The sequence below is a fragment of the Drosophila guanche genome, unplaced genomic scaffold (genome assembly GCF_900245975.1).
Source record: "Drosophila guanche unplaced genomic scaffold, DGUA_6, whole genome shotgun sequence".
Taxonomy (NCBI): domain Eukaryota; kingdom Metazoa; phylum Arthropoda; class Insecta; order Diptera; family Drosophilidae; genus Drosophila; species Drosophila guanche.
The window spans coordinates 3,657,583-3,683,182 of NW_022995752.1; the positions used below are offsets into that span (position 1 = coordinate 3,657,583).

General features: G+C 40.8%; 3 protein-coding genes across 3 annotated transcripts; all 3 read left to right on the top strand.

The window, feature by feature from the left end:
* Nucleotides 1-11,141: 11,141 nt before the first annotated feature.
* Nucleotides 11,142-13,254, top strand: LOC117587857 (60 kDa heat shock protein homolog 2, mitochondrial). Its single transcript, XM_034278823.1, has 2 exons — nt 11,142-11,164; nt 11,230-13,254. The coding sequence occupies exon 2, from the start codon at nt 11,230-11,232 to the stop codon at nt 12,961-12,963; it is 1,734 nt and encodes a 577-aa protein (XP_034134714.1). The 5' UTR covers nt 11,142-11,164; the 3' UTR covers nt 12,964-13,254.
* Nucleotides 13,255-20,344: 7,090 nt separating this feature from the next.
* Nucleotides 20,345-20,969, top strand: LOC117587781. The gene is made up of 2 exons (XM_034278725.1): nt 20,345-20,478; nt 20,536-20,969. Exons 1-2 carry the CDS (start codon nt 20,451-20,453, stop codon nt 20,901-20,903), a joined length of 396 nt encoding a protein of 131 aa, XP_034134616.1. The 5' UTR covers nt 20,345-20,450; the 3' UTR covers nt 20,904-20,969.
* A 3,456-nt stretch (nt 20,970-24,425) lies between these two features.
* LOC117587753 lies at nt 24,426-25,018 on the top strand. Its single transcript, XM_034278677.1, has 2 exons — nt 24,426-24,487; nt 24,546-25,018. The coding sequence occupies exons 1-2, from the start codon at nt 24,460-24,462 to the stop codon at nt 24,905-24,907; spliced, it is 390 nt and encodes a 129-aa protein (XP_034134568.1). The 5' UTR covers nt 24,426-24,459; the 3' UTR covers nt 24,908-25,018.
* The last annotated feature ends 582 nt before the right edge of the window (nt 25,019-25,600 follow it).

A 25,600-nucleotide genomic window follows, 5' to 3' on the forward strand; every position in this document is an offset into this window, starting at 1 on the left:
TATTTTTTGCAACATTTTGCAAGCATTTACCGAACGTGATTTGACTTACTTATCGAACATAAATCTTGCTTTTCCATGCACTCACCTTTTACCCCTTGCAGGATATGTACATATGTACATAAGATTTGTGCCACACACATCCCTCCCTTGTTTGGCTTAGGTGTGTGCAACTCATGTATTTTTGTTCCGGGCCAACAGCAGTTCGTATAGAGAGAGCCTCTCGCTTATTGCTTCCATCTAAGGTCCAGTGGATATTTTGCATGCCATGCAAAATGAAGGATTCTCGGCAGCTGCACGAAAAACTGCAATAAACACATACAACAAAAATGAAATTCATGCTTAAATTGGGGAATCGGGAAATATTCAAAGCTTTTTGAATAACCAAAATATAGTTCATTCGTCTAGAATTAAAATTGAATAACGTTAGGCTAATGGATAGAAATGGTTCAAAAAATATGACTCATATGAATATTGCATTCAATTATTTGGTTTAAATACGATATTCAATTTCTTATATGGTTCCACAGCTATGCAAAAATTAAACGTTTTGGTATGGGGCTGTGGTCACCCGTAAAAAAATCAACTAGCAACACCCCTATCCAACTGACATGCGTACAGGTGGAGTTTTGGGTACAGTGCAGGCGACTGCTTCATTGAATTGGACTAGAATAACGATGTCACAGCTCCAAGTGACACATGGTGGACTTACAATGCAATGGGAGGTACATTGAAAGGGAAATTCATACATTTCTGATGACACAATTGGGCGACTTTACTGGAGCAAGACAAGGACGAAGTAGGGTGCATTTTCGGTTCAACTGATTAATATTAAATTTTTCATTATGTATACGGCTAAGTGTGAAACATATAGAGGAAGGTAATAATTCATCATTTTAAAAATATGCCTTGCTTCAAATGATTTTTAATTCAAAGTTAAATTAATTTATAAAGAAATAATAGTAAATTATTAATATAAATAATTAATAAGTTAACAAGTTTGAATATTCCTGTAATTTAATATGAAAATCCAAGGGTAAGTCTAGCCAGAATCATAATTTCAAGTAGGAACTATGTAGTAAGTACCAGTCCTATTACCCCAAAATAAACCTTGTTCCCACAAAACTTAACTTTTTCTAATCCATAAATGACCCAATTTATGCTGCCAAATCAAATGACACTTTCCGAGCATTTTTATGATTTTTTATACCCGGTACTCGAAGAGTAAATAGGGTATATTGTATTTGTGGGGAATAACGGTTGTATGTAACGCACAGAAGGAAACGTTTCCGACCCCATAAAGTATATATATTCTTGATCAGCATTAATAGCCGAGTCGATAGAGCCATGTCTGTCTGTCCGTCTGTCCGTCTTGTTTGTCGGCTAGTTCTCAGAGACTATAAAAGCTAGAGCCACCAAATTTTGGCTCCGGACTGCTGTACGCGGACTGCTCACACTGAAACCAGTGTATTTAAAAAGTGAGCCACGCCCCCTTCCGCCCCGCAAAAGGGCGAAAACCGCCCAAATCTACAGTTTTGAAGATAAAGAAAAACTAAAAACGCCATTCCGTAGGGAATGGCCATATATATCAGATAACCAAATTGGGATCCGATGGGATCATTATTATAGCCACAATGAAGAAATTAATTTGTAGTGTCTAAACTCACCCTGTCCCTCAGCTTTTGTTGTTCTTTTCACATTCTCTCATTCACACTCTGCTTCTGCTTCACTCGGCCCCTGCCTCTGCCGTCCCTCTTCCCCTGCCTCTGACGAATTTTAACCCACCCCGTCCTGCAGCTTATATTTGTTTTTTTTTTGTGTGCGGGCGCTGCCTCTGCCGCGAGTTTGCAGTGTGTGGGTCTAGGGAAGGGCGGCGAGCTAACGGAGCGTGTTGGTGTGAGAAGTGTTGTAGATGTAGATGACAGATGAAGAAAAAATGAAAAATTTTACAAAACACCGCTTAGGTACAGATGTAGGACTGAGTGCCGGGTATAAAAGTTGTGACGCGTAAGAAGCGTCTCACACGTCCCTTCTCGTTTGTTGTTGATAAATTTCAAATATATAGTTCATGATTTTTGTATGGGTGCCTTTGCAATCAGTGCCTCAAATTTAAGACAAACTAAAAGGCATTTCTCATAAGACTTAGTTTATGCAAAAAAACGATTGTGTGCTGACTGAAATTTGATAATCATCAAAAGAAAACAAAACGGATTACATTCTGTAAAAATTTGTGAAAAATCAGAAGGAAAAAGGAGTGAGTAAACACTGGTATCTTCCCCCTTGAGCATCCGTTTTTTGTGTACCTTAATGCCATTTGTCTATACCCGTAGTTCTCCAATTTATCAGACGCATTGATTGAAGTCTCGAAATTTTGCAATTGCAGTGCACTTTATTGACTTTCATTCCAACAACAGCTGCAGCAGCTACAACCCTTTAATTCGTGGAGTTTCTACCCATTTCAGTGCTTTCTATCAATGTTAATTGCCTCGAATGTTCCACTCCCATTTCTGTGCGTGTATTTTCGATTTTAAATTGCTCTCGAAATCGGTTGAGCTCCCCTTAAAAAAACCATTGAATGCAGCCAAATTTTTACTGCAATCGAATCAACACCCACAACAACAGTTTCCTACCCCTACTCGTATTTACCCTTGCCGCGGTAGTGTTCCTTCTGATCCTTTTTCATTTAATGGCAGTCAAGAGTCAAATTGAATTTTATTCCCCAGCAACCATAACTATTACCCAGCGAACCCAACGAACGACCCACACAGAGCCACCAGTCAGAGCCAGCAGTCCTGGCCACCAGACCCACAGTCATACCCAGTCCGAGCGACAGTCATAGCCATAAGCAGACCCATCAATAGACCAAGAATTCAACCTAAAAAACCCCCTGCCCTCGCACATCTACCAATCCAATGCTGACCCAAACAGTTTTTCAAATTGCCAGGCCTTCAATTAGCTGCATAAAGTTCAAGTTTCATTTTCAATTTATGCATTTTCATATTGCAAAGAAAATAGACCTGCAAAAAATATTTAGTATATCAAAAATGGCAAAGAAAAAAGAGAAAATCGCTGGATAGAGAGACAGTACGAAAGAGGGAGGGAAAGAGAAAAATTATTCATAATCGCTGGAATGGCTTCCGAGTGTTTCCCAGATCCAACTGTTTGGCTGTTGGCCAATGGATTATTGAATAGGAAATAAGAACAGTAAAACGGCTTAGGCGAAGAAGAAAACTCCAGTTGAAGTCAAGGAGGAAGCTGAACTTGTTGCCATATTGCAGTCTAAAATGTACACTGAAAGTTATTTTTACGGAGAATAATAATAATTCGTCTCTGATTATGAGACCGCTGCCTGCCCTGATTAGCCTGCTACTGGGCAGCCGAATCGGACTCAGAACTTAACAACAAGGCACACGGTTTTTTGACGAATCTTTGATTCACACTCAATGCATTTATTTGATGGAGAGTTTATAGCTTTTAAATTTGAAATCTCACCACAATATTCTTCTTTGATCATACTTTATTTTCATTAATTTTCCCCTCCAAATAAATCACTTATTTTCCAGCAAAAAAAACTGCTCTGTGTACTTCATAATTATTCAATGTGTTTTTGGTCCACACAAAAAGGCATTTCATGCCCCGCCTTGTGTTGCCACACACACACACACAGACACAAAACAAATGAAAGAAAGATGGCAAAAGAGAGTTTAAAGCAGAGAGAAGTGGCACTGGCAAGCGGCAACAACAATTGCAATTGTTTCAATTATGTCAGACAACTTCTCGACTTTATATACCCGCCACCCAAAAAATATATATACTCGCACGCGCTTCAGTGCAGCTGGCAAAGTGCATATTGCCACTGGCAGCAGTGTGCAATTATGTCAGGATACGGCAAAGGACACCAAACCACATCACTCCATTTTGCAGAGAGACATTGCTCCTCCGCCTGTGAAAAGCCCACATCTTTTGCGCTGAAGAGACACAATATCCTCACAGAGCTACATCCCAGTGGCAGAGTCAGGATTCAGAGCAACACTCCAGCCTCGAAAGCCAAAGAGCTACATCACAGTCGCAGGACAGCACCCAGAGCCGTATCCACAGAATCCGTTCAGACTCCCCAAGAGCCGAATTACTCCTAACGCCATTGTTACTTTTCTTTGTTTGCTTTTGTTTTTCACATATTTTCACACATCTCCACTCCATCTCTCGGCCCCTTTCTCACTGCTTTTTTGTGTCGTATAACTTGTATATTTTGCGTATTATAATTTGCATAAATTTGCTACTCCAAAAGGTCCACACACACAAAAAGAGCTGACATTCGGTATGAGGTGGCGTCGGCTCACAAAACAATTTAATAACCAACAGATACAAGTGACAAAATGAATTATGTTGTTATTCCCAGACACAAGAAAACACACACACACGAGATAGAGACAAAGAGGATCTATGTACTTGGCTGTAGAGTTTCTTTTTCACGTGTGGCATGAAGAATGCAGTAAGCCATCCGGAATTGTGGTATGCTTGTGCGACTGCAAGTTGATATCAGATGGTTTAGATTTGTGTCTGCATTAGAAGAGTGTATTTCTGGAGGAATTTGATTTAACTACAACCATTCCCTTTTATAATTTCTAATTTATAAGTTATAGCATCACTTTGAAATGATTTACCGTGGGTTTATTTCAGATTCATTGATGAGAGAAAGGGTAAGAAGAGGCTCTAACTTGACTCACAACGATACTAGAAAAGTCTTGCCACATCGATGATGTCAACAATTGTATAACGGGAAATATTAAAAAGCCAGAGAAGAATAGGGTTTTACCAGGAGTGCAGAGCAAAGAGCAGCAGTGCAGAGCAGAGGGGTGTAGGACATCGCGAAGGACTTTTTCTTTTGTGCAATGACAAGTTGTTGTGATTTAATGTACATATTAGCAAGACCTTTTTCTCTGTGTTGTGGTCTCTTGTTCGCTCTCTGTGTGCAATATATATTTCCCATATTGCTTTCCATCTGCTTACTCCCCATCCCAGCCATTTTTCATGGCTGTCACTGACGGATATATTAAAGCTTCGATTATACCATCATCATCACAGGAAGAAGCAGCACAGGGGACTGCGCTGTGTGTTTTCCCATGTGTGTGTCTGCTCGTCTGTCTCTGGATCGGTGGGGGGAGCGGTCCTGTGGCATTGAAGCAGACAACAAATTGTTAGACGCTACAATGAACATTCGATGCGATTGATTGAAAAGTCAGCCAGCAACAAAAAAAACGAGATAAAATGCCATTGGTTTATGCTGTTATCAGGACTCTCTCTCTCTCTCTCTCTCACTCTCTCTCTCACTCCTTTATGTTGTGTGTCAACAAGTTTTGAGGACAAACAATTTAAATTACAAAGCAAACTCAATAAAAATGTTAAAAACTTTTTCGGTCTGCAACAACAACAACAGAGATTTTGTTTAGTTTTTTGTTGTTGTGGAGGTCCTTGACATGCATAAGTTATGGCACAAGACACAAAAAGGGATATACAGGATGAGCAAGAAAGTTGTATAAGAAAAACAAATCGCATCGCTTATTTATAAGCCTGTAAACAGATTTTATGAGCCAAAGGCCGAGGGACACCTTCCGCCCCAGTCCCACAAACAAATTCCCAAAAAGCGGCAGAGCGGCAGGAAGTTACAGGAAGAAAGCAGGAAGAAAGTTGCAATCGTTTCGATCGATTTTTTGGGCTTCCATTTCCACTGTTGTTTCCCCTCCCTTTTTGGCCAGTTTTCAATTTATTAAAATGACCGTCAAAAATCGTTTTTCACTGTGCAAAAAAAAAAAAAAACAAAACCCAAAGTTTCTGCGCGCTTAACCTAAAACGCTTTTTGGGCACTTCCCACTTCGCTTTTATACCCGGTACTCGAAGAGTAAATAGGGTATATTGTATTTGTGGGGAATAACGGTTGCATGTAACGCACAGAAGGAACCGTTTCCGACCCCATAAAGTATATATATTCTTGATCAGCATTAATAGCCGAGTCGATAGAGCCATGTCTGTCTGTCCGTCTGTCCGTCTTGTTTGTCGGCTAGTTCTAGAGCTAGAGCCACCAAATTTTGGCTCCGGACTGCTGTATGCTCACACTGAAACCAGTGTATTTAAAAAATGAGCCACGCCCCCTTCCGCCCCGCAAAAGGGCGAAAACCGCCCAAATCTACAGTTTTGAAGATAAAAGAAAACTAAAGACGCCATTCCGTAGGGAATGGCCATATCTATCAGATCACCAAATTGGGATCCGATCGGATCATTATTATAGCCACAATGGAGAAATGAATTTCCAGTGGCTAAACCCACCCTGTCCCGCAGCTTTTGTTGCTCTTTTTACATTATCTCATTCACACTCTGCTTCTGCTTCACTCGGCCCCTGCCTCTGCCCTCCCCCTGCCGAAGCCTCTTCCGTCTTTTAACCCACCCAGTCCCGCAGCTTATATTTGCATATAGGGATGGGCGGCGAGCTAACGGAGCGTGTTGGTGTGAGAAGTGTTGTAGATGTAAATGACAGATGAAGAAAAAATGAAAAATTTTACAAAACACCGCTAAGGTACAGATGTAGGACTGAGTGCCGGGTATAAAAGTTGTGACGCGTAAGAAGCGTCTCACACGTCCCTTCTCGTTCTCGTTTGTTGATTTTTTCTACTTTAATATACCCGGTACTCGAGGAGTAAATATGGTATATTGTATTTGTGCACAAAGTGCATGTATGTAAAGGAAAGGAAGGAAACGTTTCCGACCCCATAAAGTATATACATTCTTGATCAGCAGTCTTGTTTGTCGACAAGTTCTCAGAGACTATAAGAGCTAGAGCCACCAAATTTTGCATGCAGACTGCTGTATGCTCACACTGATACAAATGTATTTCAAAAATTAGCCCCGCCCCTTTCCACCCCCGCAAAAGGGCAAAATTCTCCCATAGCCACAATTTTGAAGATAAAACTTCTTTCCGTAAGGAAGGACTATTGGGACCATTAATATAGCCAGAATGAAGATTTTGATTTTCAATGCCTTACCCCGTCCAGCAGCTTTTTTTGCCTTAGTGCCGGGTATAAAAGTTGTGACGCGTAAGAAGCGTTTCGCACGTCTCTTAACTTTTTGTTCCTTCTTATTTATTTATTTTTATTTTTTTGCCTTTACGCCCTTTTGCCAGGAAAATGTTGACTGGGTTAAGGCAAAACTTTTGGCTTGGACAAAAGTTTATCCTCTCTCTTTTTGGTGAGTATGTGCCTGGGCTTATGATTGCCTTCGGATCGCATCATCTTCTCTCCCCACCCACCCGGTAGTTGTTTTTCCATTCGCCTCAGACATCAGCAGCCACCAGACAACAGCATAATTTTTGATTGGGTAACTTTTTCGTTTGTCTTGTGTGTGTGTGGGTGAGTGTGTGTTTGTCGAGAGTTGATATCCTTTTTGTCGGTTCATTTCTTATGCTGAAAAATCCCTCACACGCGGTGTGTGCGAGGCAGTGTGACCTTTTCCACCTGACTTCCGGCGCGTTAAATTTTTACTTAAACTATAAATTAGAAATGGTGGCAGTAAAACGGGTTGGGGGGTTCCTTGGAGTGAATCAGTAGCTTTGAGGCCTCTAACCTAAATACCGGAAATGCCCTTTATAATGCGCTTCCGGCTCATGTGCGTCGGGGTCGCTGGGCCCTGCCCAGACGACGGGTGGTGCTGCTTCTGTTCTTCCCGCAAAAAGTGGCGGCAAAATGTTAAAAACCAAAAACCACAGCCACAGCCAGAGCCCTAGCCAATGCCACAGCGAAACGTCCCTCGGGCACACGGGCACACGGGCAAGCCGTTTTGGCTAATCAAAATGTGCAGCCAACTGCAAAACGCGCAATGCGAACAGAGCTGCGGGTGTGGTGGGTGTGTGCTCATATAAGGGCGCATAGTGGGGAAGTTGTTTGACCGCAGCAAGCACACACACACACACGCATACATTCGTACACGCTTTTAAGCTCCATTCAAGTTGCAGTATAAACAAATTTTTTTGTACTTTACTCAATTATTATGAAATGTTAGCTACTTTTAAATACAATTTGGAATATCGTTGATCCATTTCAAATAATTTTTGTCGATCGATTGTTCGATTAAAATTATTATTTTAGAAATGGAATCCCTCCTCAAGCAGACATTAATCAGAAAATCGAAACAACACCCAAATTTGTAGGTTCTTGTACATATGATAGCTTCAACATAATTTTTTAGTTCGTGACTTTATCAGAAATAAAGTTTTGAAAAAGAAAATCCTATCCATAACTAGTTTGTTTTTTTATCCATCGAATGTACAAACCTACATATATGTACGATTTCTATCTTAAAAATCCTTTTATTTGTCACATTTGTAATTTAAATACAACAGATTATTCTACCATGTTTAAGCCTCTATTTTATTTGTATATATTACATTTCTCTGCCTCTCAATTGTACACATGTTGCAATAAGTTCCTTCCATCTGTACACCATTAGTCTTGCGGATTAAATCTCAATTACTAAACGTATCCCTCCACCTCACATGTATCTTCATTGTTCCTCCCCAATTGTACATATGTGCCGCTTCCTCATTATTTAGCTTCAATTTGTCTAAAAATCCCCCACGCAATATTAAATAATAATTTACCCTTTGTTTCTTTCTATTCTTTCTTATGTGTTATTTTTTGTTCTTTATGGCCCAATCGACTAATCAAAGCATTCTCCGAAAATCCGCTTATAAATTTCCTTTCAACTTTCCACGTCGGATTGCGCATCGAGTTTCACTATAACCAAACAAAAGGTGAGCAGCAGCATCCAACGAGCACCAAAAGGCCGCAGCACGTATTTTTAATTAAACTTTGTGCCATACCATTAACCCCTTTATACTTTAGGCTCAGACAGAGAGCCTCCTGTTGGACCCCTCACCCTCTGTCTCTCTCTGTCTCTGACCCGTTGCGTGCAAAGTTCTTGCGGTTAATTATCGATGAGAGCTAACGAGAGCGAGAGCTTCGCTCGCATCTGGCAAACGTCCTTGGGGCACGCCAAGGCGAAAAGTTAAATGAAGTGCAAAGTCGTCGGGGGTACATTGTTCCAAAAAAGAGAGTCGAGTCTATACAAAAGCCTGGGCGACAGGGAGGGGCACGCGGACCATCAATGGGTTCATAAGCAGCCGGCCAGCAGCTGCTTCATCAAAATAATGAATAATGCTTTTGAGCTATTGTTCTATGTAGAATTTACAGCCATTCATTATGTTAATCAGATGCAAGAATATTTCCCATTAAGAGGTAAAGATACATTTATCCACAAAAATAATCATTACTCCCGAGTATCCTAAAGTCGCGGCACGTTTACTTCCATTAGTTACTCTTAAAGTCCTTTCCAGCAACTTTTACTCTGATTTATTCTTGAGTGTCATATGTTTGCCGCCGAAAATAATACTAATGAATCCCGTTTGCCTAATTTATTGAATTTCTTCTGCACGCAATCGCAGACAGTGGAGAAGGTCCTTTGCTTCTCTGTCCTTTTGTCGGGTCATTTATTAATTGCGGTCTGTGTGTGGCTGCGTGTGCTAATCTCTTCATTATGCGATATCATAATGGATTACATTCAAATAAATGTGTGCCTCATTTGCCAGCTTCTTCTACTTAGGCTTTTCCTTTCCTTTCCCTTGCCTTTGTTTTCCATACCATACCGGCCTGCCCGTGCCTTGCCTTCCTCGTGCTAGCCCTTCCTTTCCTTTAATTTCCTTCAATTTCGCTGCCAATTTGCTCCTAATGATGGCGTCATGAGTGGGCTGGGTGCTCAGGGTTAATAGGTCAGCGCGCATTCTGTTGTTTTATATTAATGTCTTCTAATTTTCGGGCGGCTTTTGTAATTGAATAAGATGCTCAGTCTCAGCCTGATGCAGTCTCAGTCGTGTAAAGTTTTAGAATTTTTAGGTGGTCTTGTGTTATATTTTTTTGACAAGTTCTGGTAGAGTCACATCTAATATCTCTAGAGAAACTAAACTGTAAAGGCCCTCAGCTAACCCATTCTGAATCCCACATACAAAGATATAAATCCTTTACCCTGAGCATTCCCATTCTCTCTCTCTGCCCCACCCCTTTTACCTGTGCGACAATTTGTAGCCCGAAAAGTGAAAGCCATTTAAATAGTCTTAAAAATGTGCGACGACAAGCGACAACCGAAATACAATAAAAGCTAAAGTTGTGGAATGGGTTTCACATTCTTCTCAAGTAACATAAGCTCTCTCTTTGCCGGGGAGGGAAGTATCTCTGTCAGCTGCTCTTACATGCAAGCGGCGAAAATTGAAAACTGTTAACGCCAAAATGGGTCTGGGGTTGGGGCTTGGTTGTACTCGGCAGACATTCGAGCAAGACAAGCAAAAAACGACAGCGACAAATGGCGCGGGCGCTTGTTCATGAAAATTTAAATTGCAAAATGGCTTTGCGAGCTCCCTTTGCCAGTAGAAGTAACGCCCACTTTTGCTAATATTTGTGTTTTAATTACCTGGGAAAAGTGTCAGGCCAAGCTCGGGCTGCACTCCAATATCGAGAGAGAGAGAGAGGGGCTACGGCTCTGGAGGCAGAAGTATGGAGTGGTTCTTAGGCTCTGAGGAGAGTCTCAGTCTCTGATATCCCCTCAAGTTCTGTGCAAACTTGTTCGCCATCCTGTGGCAACAGTTTGCTGAATGCCAGTCAATGATGTGACCAGACATTGTCTTCTTTTAATTATAATATTTCTTCATAAAAAAGCATCGGTAAAGTTAAAGAAAATGTTGAGTTTACATGGAAAATTACATCAAAGTTAAATGGTTAAAGCATTCTTTTGCAAAGTCAGTTTTATGCCTACGATTGTAAGTCCAAAACCTACTTGATTTGCCTTTTATCTAAAAATTTGTTTCAACTATTGTTTACAGCTTCTCCAATCTAAATCGAAAAGTAGGCTGTGACAGGCCTTCAATTGGCAGCTAACAAAATTTCAGGGTAAAATTTCTCAGTTCGTTTTGGTTTCTCAACGCGTAAACTACTATAATATATTACTGCCAAAATAAAAAAAAATAAATAAAAGAAACCCAAAGAAGACTAAAGTGTAAAAAAAATTCGAAACCAACAAGCAAAATTAAAAAAAAAATTAGACAACATTTGGAACAAATTTGAAAACAAACGTGAGTTAAATTTATCTTTTGAAAATAAGAAATTAAATTTAAAATCCAGAAAGCTATTTCGGCAGATGGCAATGCTTCGCGTCTTCCAACGTGGTTCAAAGACCAACTCAATATTAACCGGTAAAGGCTGTCGTTACTATGCCAAGGATGTGAAGTTCGGCCCGGAGGTTCGCGCCATGATGTTGCAAGGAGTGGATGTCCTTGCCGATGCCGTAGCCGTTACCATGGGTCCCAAGGGACGCAACGTTATCATCGAGCAGAGCTGGGGCTCGCCCAAGATCACCAAGGATGGTGTGACCGTAGCCAAGTCCATCTCTTTGAAGGACAAATTCATGAATATAGGCGCCAAGCTGGTACAGGACGTCGCTAACAACACAAACGAGGAAGCTGGCGATGGCACCACCACCGCCACAGTGCTGGCCCGTGCCATTGCCAAGGAGGGCTTCGAGAAGATTTCGCGTGGCGCCAACCCAGTGGAGATACGTCGCGGCGTCATGCTGGCCATCGACACGGTCAAGGAGAACCTCAAGAAGATGTCACGCCATGTGAGCACACCCGAGGAGATCCGTCAGGTGGCCACCATCTCCGCAAATGGCGACGAATCGGTGGGAAATCTCATCAGCGAAGCGATCAAAAAGGTGGGCCGTGACGGGGTCATCACGGTGAAGGATGGCAAGACCCTCAACGATGAACTGGAGGTCATTGAGGGTATGAAATTCGATCGTGGCTACATTTCGCCATACTTCATCAACTCGACCAAGGGCGCCAAGGTGGAGTTCCAGGACGCTCTCCTGCTGTTCAGCGAGAAGAAGCTAAAAACGACACAGAGCATCCTGCCCGCTTTAGAGTTGGCCAACGCACAGCGCAAGCCGCTCGTTATTATAGCGGAGGATGTGGAGGGTGAGGCCCTGAGCACCTTGGTCCTCAATCGCCTCAAGTGCGGCCTTCAGGTCTGCGCTGTCAAGGCCCCAGGCTTTGGTGATAATCGCAAGGAAACTATTGAGGATATGGCCATTGCCACTGGCGGCATTGTTTTTGGGGATGAGGCGAATCTTGTGCGCCTCGAGGACATCAAAGTGAGTGACTTTGGGCGTGTGGGCGAGGTCGTGGTCACCAAGGATGACACCATGCTGCTCAAGGGTCAGGGCCAGCGTCCCATGCTCGATCGTCGCATCGAGAATTTGCGCGAAGCCATTCAGGACACCAAGTCGGAGTACGAGAAGGAGAAATTTCAAGAGCGTCTGGCACGTCTCTCCTCTGGCGTGGCCCTGCTGCGTGTTGGCGGCTCCAGCGATGTCGAAGTCAACGAGAAAAAGGATCGCGTCAACGATGCACTAAATGCCACACGAGCTGCTGTCGAGGAGGGCATCGTGCCGGGCGGCGGCACCGCGCTCCTGCGCTGCATCAGCCGCCTTAATGACACCAAGGGCGCCAATGAGGATCAGAACATGGGCATCGAAATCATTCGTCGTGCCCTGCGCATGCCCTGCCTCACCATTGCCAAGAACGCAGGCGTCGACGGGGCCATGGTGGTGGCGAAAGTGGAGATCCTCGACGGTGACTACGGCTACGATGCACTGAAGGGGGAGTATGCCAACATGATTGAGCGTGGCATCATTGATCCCACCAAGGTGGTGCGCACAGCTATCACGGATGCCGCAGGAGTGGCATCGCTGCTCACCACAGCCGAGGCTGTCGTCACGGAGCTGCCCCTCGAGGATGCTGGCTCGGCCGCCATGGGCGCTGGCATGGGCGGTGGCATGGGCGGCGGCATGGGTGGCCTCGGTGGCATGATGTAACTTACACTTTGTCCTGCGGTTAAGATTACACTACACATAACACTAAGCTACACTCAATTGTTGTTTCGGCAGGCATTTACGGTAGGCTGCACACAATATTTATTGAATTTTTCCCACACTATTAATTGGATTATTCATCTTAATTGGATTATTCGTCTGATATTTAGACTGAACACATCACACTTGCACTCACATATTCCTCTTGTTTTCGTGCTTTTATGAAGGTATTCTACAAGGATTATATATACACTAAAGACAAGATGTTAGGCAGACTAACACAAGAAAAACACATTTTAAAGCGCCACGCTTTGTCCCAATAATCGTTTGTCCGATTAAAACAATTCAAACACAAATTTTACCGGAAACATTAAGGAAATAAGTTTCCTTTTAATGTTTCGCAAAAAGTGCCAAAAGAAACGCCGAAACAACAATTGATTGGCTTGATGCACACACTGTATCTTGCGTAAAATTGGCGTCTCCCAAATCTTGAATTTGGTGCTTGAAAATGTACACAAAAAGATACACAATGTACACAAAAACCAACTTTAGCTCCAACATATTACGCCACTACAAAAATAATGACTTGTACGTAACTTAACACACACATACCAAAGACGCCATTTACTGCTGAATTGACACTAAACTTCACATAAATAAACAAAACTAAATCAATGCAAAAATAAGTATTTCCATACATGGGAGTGATAATGGTGATTTCGATCAGGGCATATTCTAATAGTATTCCTAGGAAAACAAACCTCAAGAAACAGTTCACCCTTTTGCTTTGATCCACACACTTTTTCTGTTTCAACAAATTCCGCTGGAATCTTAATCAACACGGAAAATTAAACTTACGTTCATAAAACGCCAAGTAAAATTATTTTCTGCCTGTTCCGTGCATCTACAATCAGAACAAATAATATTCCTAAAAAGTAGAAAATATAACTATTATACATGCAAATGAATATTTTTAATAGATAATATTTTAGAAATAGTTCCCCACTCAAACCAGAATCCTATTCAGTTAATTGCCACATAAGAAGGTTAGTCCTAAAGGATGCTGTGGAAGGAAACAATGCCCGCAGACGGAGACCGGACTCGACTTGTTTGTTAATGTTTCCTTTGCTCCTCTCCTCTCCCCTCCTCTCCCCTCCCCTCGTCTAACCTCTCTTCGTGATCTGTTCATTTTTTCTATGTTTTTTCCATTGTTCTCTATCCGGGAGCGGTGCACACTCCCCAGCTCTCTCTCCCTTTCTCTGACAGTCTGCTTTTGGCCAGGAAAGTGTACTTTTACACATGTCCTTGGCTGTTGTGTTAACCACTTGTTGTAGTTTGTTGCATTGTCTCCTGTTTCCCGGTTCCTGTTTCTCTCTGTGTCCTCGGGGTTCCTTTCGTTTTTACGTTTTTGTTTTACGCTATGAAATATTACCCCCAATGGACTGAGTTTTGGTCGCTTCTAATTGTTCTGAAGAGCCAACCGCCACTTGACTTTCATGCATTTCTGCTTAACATTTTGACATTTATAATGGGATTCTGGCAGAGCTCCCATTCGGAATGATAGCCTTGCGCCTAAGCGTATGCAAAAAGGGACAAACACTTGAGGCATGGGGTGCAGGGAGCACTTCTCTCCCTCCTTTGGGCTCATCATCGTCCACCGTAAAAAACGACGCAGGCGTTTGCAAAAATCTTCTGGGTAACAGAGCGTGCTTGGCAATCTCATTCCTTCAGGGAGGCCACGCCGCTCTATCCCCGCTCAAGCTCTCTATTATATAAGGCTTGTCGTGCATAATACCCGCGGCTCATCCTTGACGCTTGACGCTTGCCTCAGCCACTCGAGTTGCAACATTGCTTACTGCCTGCCCCTGCCTGCCTGCTTCGGCCTGCCTTATTCTTGGCTCTGCTGCACCTCGGGCTGTTTATGTTGTCAACGCAAATTGCACTTTCAGCTTTCCGTGTGATGTTCAAGTGCCTGTTAAGCAGAAGATGATGATCCCCACACCCAAACACCCCACGTGTCTAAATGATGCTACAAGAGATGTTGATGCCACAAGACGACAACGACGCTCATGCCCAAGGGCCCCCCGAACAATGCTGCGCCACTTAATTATGAAAAAGGCCGCGTCGAGTGTCGGCCCAGAGTGTCTGTCCGGAATCCTCTGTGTCCGGTGTCCTGTGTCCTGCCACCATAACGCACCATCTAACGGCAGATTTACGACACTGGCTAATCTCGCTCGCTTAGCGCATTAAATCAGCTCCGAAATGGCCATAAAATTGCCCTCGACCATCGACCCTCTGCCTACATGGCAAACATTTCAAAAAAATTGACAATTTATTGCAACAGTTGAGTGGCAACTGGGGTAGGGTTGGGGGAGGCATAACGCAGGGTTATAAAAAATATTTCCACGCCACACCACGGAAAGAGAAATTAAAGTAAGTCAAGTTTGCGCTTGTTTTGATCACGAATTTCTATATACTCTGCTGGTTTTGGATGGTTAAAATTTGCGGGTTGGCAAAGGAGTAGCTTAGATGGAAATTAATGTTATAAATTGGAAGAAAATATTTCTACTGGGTCTATAATAAAATTTAAATTTTCAAAAGATAAAAACATATTAAAAGCAAATATCCTAAAGGAATATAAGGCTAAATATATGTCATATCAAATAAAGAATTAATTTCACATAACAAAGTTTATCCTTCAAATTAATGACTATGTTTTGGTATTAAATACACATCAAATTTAATACTTCTGTGAAATTTATGATTTTATAATAATCTTTGCAACTAAAACTCTTTAAATGAATTAATCTATCATTTTTTACCATATTTTCCTTTTTACTTTATTTCCTTTATTTATTTATAAAAAACACTTTCCTTCCATCCTAAGCTTTCAAAAACTCTTAAACTTTCCGTAAATTTGCTCTGTACTGCACCCCTTGAATCCTTGTTTTACATCTATTAAGCACTCCACGACAAATGTACATGCATATCCTGAAAGATCGAACGTAACAAAGGTCCCCATAAAAATCTCTCTGGTCACTGCCATTTCCCTGAGGACATAGTTCATACTAAAGTTGTCCTGTCCTGACCAGAAGTATCTGGCATCTACCGTACCCTGCGCGTCGTTTTGGTTAGATTTATACTGCATTTGATTTTGATTTTGATTTTTGTTAGTACTGGTACTGTTATGTGGTGTGTGTAAGTATGCATGCAACATGCAGCCGTTGCAGTCGCCACTTGCGCGTATGCAAAGTTCATGTACAATATGACCATTGTTATGATTTATGTGGTAGAAATATTTCAGGCGCGTTTCCTGCCAATGTTTGCCCATTTACAAACGCGAGGGACCATCTGAGAAACGTCCTGGATGTGGCGCAAAAATAAAAAGAGTTATGGATGGGAGTCGCGCAGCGACTACTACAATATTTTGTTTTAAGCCTGGCCAAATTCAATTTCAATTTGCACCCCATCAAAACATAAACAAAAGTCTTTGAACTCGAGCCATAAACATATTTTTCGGGGTGTATATATTTTGGGATATTTCTTTTGTTGTTTTTTTTTGGCAGTCCCGCAGTCTGCGACAACATGTGGAGTAAAAGCAAACTGTGAGACTTCGACTTTTCGTGTCAGTTGCAGCAGCTTTTAGGGGCGTACCCTCTGTGCCCGTCTGTGGGGGCTCTGTCGAAAATGTTGTCGCTATTTCGGTGTTTCCCCACCATACAAAATTCGCTTTATGCATTTACATGAAAGTGGTGGTGGGGTGTGTGAGAAATCGTAATTGAATTTCATGTTTCTGCGCCTTCAACTCTTTGATGTGCGCTTAAAGTCGAGGGGGTCATTCAGTCGGGGTCTCCTAATGGACAGAATACCCGAAAAATCAGCTAAGTGAATGCTTAAGAATGGCATCCAAAAGTGGCCTCTGGAGAATGCTATTCATAAACGGAAATGACAGTCAAACGTGTTGTCCCAAATCACCCGAGTCCCAAATGCAACTGTTGACCGCCCTCGCATTTTGGATTTTTGGTCTGCCATTGTACACGTCTGTATCCCTGTGCCTGCCCCTGTTTCTGTGTCCTGGTCACCAAATGGCATGCGTTTCTAATTTCCTGACTGGATGGCACCCTCCTCCATCTCCTTGCCCTGGCCATTCGAAATTGTAATTCAGTCAAATTTATACAACGAGATTTTTGGGGCTTACCCCTGTTTTTAATGCGGGTTGCAAAGGGCTGCTGCTGCCCTCTCCTGCCCTGCCTGCCACTTGCATTACGATTAATTGAATTTGCGATGGCATTGCGAGCCAACTGACAGACAGACAGCCTGCCTGACAGATACGAGTATTCGTTTGAGCGGACAAGAGAGACTACTGACTGCTGCTGATGATGATGATGATGATGCATGAGAGGCAACAGAGCAGAAGCAGATGGATATTAGGATTATTAAAGAAAACATAGGCGCCCCGGGCAACGTGCTGTGTATGAAAATAGTACCATGGAAACTCGGACTCAAACACATTGCCATTTACGCCTTGTAACTTACAATATAGAAATATTTTAATTAAATACAATAAAGGGAAATTTAGTAGAATTATATTCGAGATTAATATATGTACATATGTAATTATATTAAAAGCACTTTAATAGGTAATATTAAAATTAAAATTATTCATTGAAAATCTCAAAGTTCCTTTTACATTTTTATTATTATTTTTTTTTGTTTGAGCCGTATATCAATTTTATTTAAGATCTGTCTTTCGCAGAATATTATTAAACTTCCTCTTTTGGGTACTTGGCAATCCTATTTTAGTTATCTCTTATCGGTTGTTGAGTTCGAAAATCTTAAGCAGGCTGCTGGATATGAATTTGAACCACTGACGTTTGTTCGGTTCGGTTGTGGCAGCCAGATGAGAATTTAACGCTCAGCACCATGGCTTGTGACATAAGGTACATAAATAGCATTAAAAAAAAACACTAATATTTTCATTAAATATTCGGTTTACAAATAAAAAAATTTATTTAAATTTTAAATAAAACAGTTTCTTGTATGACTTTTATATAGCCTCTTAAATTAAGTACATAATATATTTATTTTTGGGAAATGTATTTAATAGAATTATAAGAAATATTTAAGTGCAGTTGGAAATATATTTTTATATGTAAATATTAATCACTAAAAGTGAATATCAACAATGTGAAAAGTACATATTTATTTAAAACATCAAGCAAATGAGAAAAATATGTGCAAGCTTTTAAATCTACATGTGTTGGTATTTAATTTTCAGTAATTTTCCATCAGTCAATAAAGGTATTTGTTCTTTCGAAATCTGGAAATGGCATAAATTATACCACAAATGTGATGAAATATGATGAACGAGTTTTTAGTAGTCTCTTAAAATCACATAACGATCTAGACCCTTCAAAAAATTCCTGTCCCAGCATTAATCCGGTATACTCAACCACACTCGATGTTCGTTGCTCCCAAGCATGTCCGTATAAATCGGAGTAACAGCAAAAAACGCTTCACATAAAATCAACTGCATTGATTGTATGGACAACAATTACCGCAGAGATTTCAGCGCTTCTTGTTTTTTCGCCCACGCTGATTTTTATTAATTGCCGACTGCCGACGGCCATGACTTCTGTGTACTTTCGGTAGAAATCAAAATGACAGCCAGCAAACAATTAATCAATTTGCTGCTTAATAATGATGTTGAAGGCTGCAGTAGTCAAAGGTTAATGACAATCGAATTGAGTGCCTGCAAAGCCGAAAATGTTGTTTAAATTTCTACTTAAAGGAGGGCAGATTAAAATCGCATCAGGCTTAGGTTTTGGCAAAGAGTTTTTCATTTTGGTTTGAGAGGCAGCAGTATGGCTGATGTCAGCTGCTGCTCCGCAAAAGGCGACATGACAACTAAGGCGCTACGTAGCCCGCCTTCATGTTGCATTCAGACCCAGTGGGAGCGTCAGCTGGAGCCACATATCACGATACAGCAGCACCCCAAGGACCAACCAGTTATGCCTCTACAGCCCATACGAAAACCCAAACTGAACTCTAGCATTTTGCCTCATTCTGTATGCACTCAACGCATTAAGTGGCGACATGTGTTACACTGAAGACAGGCGACACTCATGGCAGAAACATCGAGGCAGCAACATACATTCATGCAACAGAAGCAGGAAAAAGAAAGCCTCATGTAGGCTGCAGATGGTGTGTGTGTGTCTCCTAGTGTGGTGTTAATAGAATCCATCTCTGTGCTGTGCTGCATGCTAATGCCACGCCCCCACATTAATCCACAGGACAACAGAAAAAAAAAAATTCAGAAACTCCGAAAAAATTACAGCCATGAAATGAAATCAGTAACTCTTTTGCCTGGAATTATTGTTGGGAATTTTGCTGTTGCTTTTCTTGCTAATTAAGTGGCGGCATCATTTCCATGCCAACTGCAGGCAATGGACATGCCGCAGCAGGAGGGCCGAACCATCAAATGAGAAATTAACTCGGATATTGGAACCGCAGTAGTAGCAGCAGCATCCCACTGGATGCCACAGGGCTGTGTGAATCTCCTGCTGCGTGGCTATCAAAAATCCGGGGTTAGAAAACAACTTGTATCTCAGCTAAGCGCCAGAAATTCACAGTCCTTTTTTTTGTGGGTAATTTTTTTATTAAACAGGTAAAACAGAAGCAAGAAACAGGCACAGGCACACAACTTTTTTTCTTTTGGCAGCAAAAGTCACGTTGGAAATGCATAAAAATTCCGTAAAATAAAGTAAAGTCTTTGGCCATGCATTTATGCAAAATGTCGGAAGACCTTCAAGTGCTTTCTTTGGCCTCGCTTCTGCTGCTGCTGCTGTGCGTGTGCCACTAATTTGAAGCGAAAGGAAAATGTTTTACCTTTTTTTCTCCCAGCACGCACCTCATATAAAAGTTTTTTTCCGTAGGGGAGAGAGATGGAATTGCATGTCCAAAATAGTTGCCCAAGTTTGCTGCTTTGCATAATTTACAGGGCATGTGAAATGATGGGATAGAACGGAGCGCGCGAGAGAGACAGGGAGTAGACCAGCAACCCGAAGAGACTTCTTCATTCCATCAGAAAACTCCATTTAAAACCATTTTATAGGACAAGACACCGCAAAACAGTTCAAGGAACTTATTAAAACGAACAAATTATTAATTAAAGTCGTGCCATATGTTGGCTGATAAACTCTGCACTTTCATGGGTTCTATTAGATGCAAACATGAGCATTAAAAGTCAAGAAATTAACGAATAAAAGCAGTTTTAAGGCGCTAAATAAAGTTTAAAGTGGCTGAAAAGGTCGGTATGAAAATTCCATTTAAAGTTCCTCTGACAAGCAGTCCAAACACACAGGTAAAACCAGAGCTCACAGTTTCCTTGAATTTAATTTCACAGTAAATCTTTTCCAAAATCACCTTTCATAACCCAACGAATAAATTTAAACAACAGCATAAATTCTGTGCCCAAAAATCCGACAAAAATGTCTGACAGTTTTGGTGCGAAGGGAGGTATGTTAAAGTAATTCAAATTTGTGCCATTGTCTCTCAATTAATAACTAATTTCAGCACTTGATGGCTTAGGCAGACAGTCACCCTACACTCAGATTTGTATTGGCGCTGGCACTGGCCTGTTCGTTGGCTACGTTTTCTTCAAGGCCAGCAAATCCGTTGCCATTGCAGCTGGAGGATCAATACTGCTGGCACAGCTGGCCATTCAGTCGGGATTGATCAAAATCGATGCACTGGAGACGATCTTGTTGCATGGAAACCAAGACGTTAGAGGCAACATTCATGTGCTGCCAAATGTAACAAATACAGAGACCATGGAGATAATAATGGAACGGTTGACCAAAGCCTATGATATTGTAGCTAGCAGTAGACGACTGTGCGTGGCCATGTTGGGCGGTTTCTTGGTGGGTTTTGGCTTGGCCTAGACCCAAAATAAATATTGTTTAATATTGAAATTATTATTCAAATTAAAGTATGTAAATCTGTCAGCATTTTATGGTCCCTTTTTTCTAGCAGAAAAATGCTTGGAAATAGGGAGAACGCTCCTTGCTTCTTGGCAGATTTTTTTCTGCTCCACCAATGTTTTCTCGGTTAGCTATCATATGTAATCTGCATCTAAATTAGTTTTCCAAAACAGACAACCTATTTAGCTCGATGTGGACCCAACCCTGCGCCTTGTGTCAGTCACAAAACTTCGTTCATCACTTGCAACTAACAACATGGTGTGCTCATTGTACCCCTCTCTCTCTCTCTCTCTCTGTCTATCCACTGTAGCTCACCGCAGTTAATTTGTTGGACCAGCCCACACACACAAATAGTTCTCGCACTCGTTCTCGTACTCGTAAAGTGTGGTGGGAACATCGTTTGCTTTGAGCCAACTCTGAGCAAAACTCTTTATCCACTAACGGACACTGGGGCCACTGCACTGCACTGGTTACTGACTGTTTTCAAATTTACAACATGTCAACAATGCATCAGAGGCGGGCTCCAGAGATGCTTTACAGACTGCAGTGTCCATGGTCCAGCTCCCAGTGGATTTACATCACATTAACCATATGTTGGGTGTGTTCGGCTGTTGGTTTGCTTTTAGAATTGTGTGAATAAATATTACCCATACGTTCACGTTGGAAGTGGCTTTCGTTGGTATTTTTCTTTGTCAAAGTACATACGAAAAACCCTTAAACTCAATTTGCCAGCATGCAATCATGTAAAACTTAACGAACAATTGACTCGCAAAGGGAGTGGAAAAGTGCTGCAGAACGTACAGTTGTCTGTACACTTGCAATGATGTTGCAAGTTAAGCTATTCATGAATAATGCTGTGGTTGAAGGAGATAAATGGAAACTATTTAGGGCATTGCAAAAATGGGGATTAAGTCATTAGGATGAACATTTATAAACAAAACTATAAGCTAAATATTTTTTCCATTTATAGGTTTATTAGACCCCATTTATAATGGTGTTTTAAATATCAAGTATCTGGTTTAAGTATTCACATAAATTTTTCATAGACGTTACCTTAAAGTTGTAGTCTAATAATTTGTGATTGTTTCTATTTATACCAGGTACTCGAAGTGTAAAGCGGGTATATTGACCCACCAGACCCACCAAGTATATATACTCTTGATCAGCCATGTCTGGCTGTCCGTCTGTCCGTCCGTCTTGTTGAGCGCCTGGATCTCAGAGACTATAAAAGCTAGAGCCTCCAAATTTTGCCTGTTACGCATGTGTTGTAAAATTTCGCAACGCCTCCTTCCGCTCCCGCAAAGGGCGAAAATCTGCTGTATCTACAATTTCAAAGATAAAAGAAAACTTAAACCGCAACTCCGTAGGAATGGGCTTTGGATCAGATTGGATCATTATTATAGCAAGAATGAAAAAGCTTATTTGCAGTGGCTAAACCCACCGCTTCCAGCGGCTTTGCTTATTTGTTGCACATTCTCTCATTCCACACTTACAAAAAATGTAAAATGTAATGTACCGACTGAGTACCGGGTATAAAAGTTGTGACGCGTAGGAAGTGTCTCACACGTCCCTCCTCGTTGAACTTTTTTTCATTTAACAATTTCAAGATTTTCAACAATAAGATTGATTTCAAAACGTATTTTTATCGTAATTTTTACCCTATACTCAAATCTTTCCTAAATATCTAATAAAAACACATTTCCCCAAATTATGATTACCAAAAATACAAATTATATTCTCCCTTATGCAAAGTACAGTTGTTTGACTAACTTGTTGATACTGACTGAAGCTGCACGCCTTATCATGACCACATACTCGTACTCTTTATACATTCATGAATAACCCATCATTTGCGCTTAGCTGGAAAACTCTTCAACTTTTGCATATAAAATGGTAAATTTACAGAGAGCTCACGTATTGTAAGTTGCAGGTAAAACACCGACATTAAACAATAGCTATAAAATCAAAGTAAAAAAAACACAACGAACCAAAGAAAATGCGAACAAGAATTGTTTAAAAGTAAGGTAAAGGAAATTTCCTGAAGCAAAAGATTTTACCGCATGGCAAACACGTTTCGCATTGAAATGTTCCTCGTGTGTGTCCACGTTTTTGTGTGTATGTGAGTGCATAGGGGGTATGGAGGAGCTCTTGATCTCAAAAGTTTATGGTCAAGTTGCAAGTTACTGTTTCATTTATATTTCATGTGTGTGGTGGTGTGGCGGTTCCTTGTTTTCCTGCAATACGATTGCCATGACCAGACAGTTTTCCCATTTTTCTTTTCCTATTAATGTCAATTTAAATGTTGCAACACTTTAGTTTTCGTTTTTTTTTTGTATTCCCTATGTTTTTTGTTTAATAAAAAGTAAAGGTCCAAGGATGAAATATGGTATTGGACAAAAGCACTTAAAGCAAACTGCATTACTCGCACGGCCAGATAATCGGTAGGAAAAATAGTTCTACCCCCCACTCGTTACCTTTGCCACTGCATTTCCCGCAGTCATTTGTGGCAATTTGCGTGCTCATTGTTAATTTGATTTTCAGTTTACGATAAGGAAAACACCTCGAGAGCCCTGCTATGAAGTACTTTGCTATTTGAAGGGGGTAGAAGCAGAGTCCACTGCTATTTGGAGAGTTCAAGGCGTGGCTTGAGCGCATAATTGAACAATAAATTAAACAAAAGCCACTGGAAAAAAGACCCCAAAAAACGAAATGCATTCAACCTTAGCAAGTGAACTGTTAAAATCGAGAATTCAAGACAGTACACCTACAGGAGAGAACTTTTTGGTGTTTAAAACACACCTAAAATTCCTTTGACGCATAACACAAAATAATAACCGTTGCTAAACGTCTAAATTAATAAGCAATTATTTAAAATTCAATATTTACGCAACACATTAAATTCCAAGAAAGTCAATATGCCACATATTTAATCCCATTTATTTTAGTATTTAAGCCAGCAATTTCCAATATGCATTACAACTCAATTTTATTACGAAATTCTTGCATAAATAATTAAATATTTGTCTACCTCAGGCATACGAAAATTAATTAAAACAAACGCAAATAGCAAATCGCTTTGAAATGCCAAAACAAAAAATATTGTTTTGATAATTATATATATCATAATATACCTATTTAAAAGCGTTTAATAGTTTTTCTCATTAATTTAAACCTTGTCAAATAACTAAGTCTGGCAAAAAAAAAAGAAAACACACACAGTGTTAACTGTGGCTTGGAACAAGCCCTCGGCTTTTGGTGTTTTATCGGCACGGTGTGGAGGTTATTTTTACAGTTAAATGAAAGCTGGGGGTGTGACAAGTGAATAGAGAAATTCGCTTGCAAAAGGAATATGAAAAGTACATGGAAAAGTGCTGAGATGAGGCTCCCAACGAAGCACTAAGTTTCCTGAAAATATGAGAGCTCAAAATGCCTGGATTTTTAATTCATTTGAAAAATATTCAATGTAAAAACTAAAAAGTAAAACGTAAAATCCAAAAGTATACAAAAATCCTTCTTAATGTGTGAAAATTGGGATACAAAAGACGGTTCGTAAACGTTAATGCGAAATCGTTATAATGTCCATCAATAATTGTTTGGTCTCAGCTCTTGATGGCTTGAGCAGGCGTTCACCCTACACACAGATTGCCCTTGGCGCTGGCACGGGTTTCCTCACCGGCTACGTGCTGTTCAAGGCCAGCAAGGTCGCTGCCATTGTGGCAGGAGGAACGATTTTGGTTTTGCAGCTGGCAGTGCAAACCGGAGTGATAAAAAGTAGCCCCCTCGAAACGATCGTGTTACAGGGGTACCCTCGCAATTCAGGCAATGTCCGTGGACAACCAACCGCTGCCACCAATTCACAGTCGCCCAGGGAACAATTGACCAAGCCCTATGATGTTATAGCTGGCAGTAGCCGGATCTGCGTGGCCATATTTGGTGGTTTCTTGCTGGGTTTTGGACTGGCATAATATCATGTACATATATAGAAAGCTCTGGTTGATCGAATGCAAAAGAAACCCGATGAATCGAACTGATATTCGTCGGAACTCCAAATTTTACACGACAAAACAAAAAAAAAAAACAAAAACGACTTACACAAATTTAAAAATGTACAAAAAATAATGTAAACTAAAGAGAAAACTAAAAAGATTTAAATTCAGAGAAATATATGTTACTCGAACGGATGAATACTTTGAACTAATATAAGTATATTGTAAATTGGAGAAAATAAAGTATGTTAATGGCAGAAAATTGTATTCCGCCTTTTTGACCATAACCAAGGGAAATGCAACTGCAACTTTCCATAACAAAAGCCTTGAAAAGCCTTTCTATACAATTAGAAATGCTCTTAACAAATAGGCGACTCACCTACACGCACAATTATACATACATATGTATATTAAAAAGTTTTCTCGCAAAAACTTGAAAGTTGTAACAACATTTTCATGCGCTTTTAAACATTTCAATTTTCCCGCATAGAGAGAGACGGTGTGGGGATGAAAATGTATGCATAAGCAAAAGTTGTTCATAAAACACAAGGCAATAGCTAAGGAATGAGATTAGTGGCAGTGTTACAGAGGAAATTTCCTACATACATATGTACATCCATTAGTTTCCATTATTTTTTCTCAATTTATTGCTAATGCCATTTGAAAATGTTT

Coding starts and splice junctions, on each gene's coding strand:
- LOC117587781 (XM_034278725.1), top strand. CDS start 20,451: ATGTCTGACAGTTTTGGTGCGAAGGGAG. Junction 20,479..20,535: donor CAGTTTTGGTGCGAAGGGAG/GTATGTTAAAGT, acceptor AACTAATTTCAG/CACTTGATGGCTTAGGCAGA.
- LOC117587857 (XM_034278823.1), top strand. CDS start 11,230: ATGGCAATGCTTCGCGTCTTCCAACGTGGTTCAAAGACCAACTCAATA.
- LOC117587753 (XM_034278677.1), top strand. CDS start 24,460: ATGTGTGAAAATTGGGATACAAAAGACG. Junction 24,488..24,545: donor AAATTGGGATACAAAAGACG/GTTCGTAAACGT, acceptor GTTTGGTCTCAG/CTCTTGATGGCTTGAGCAGG.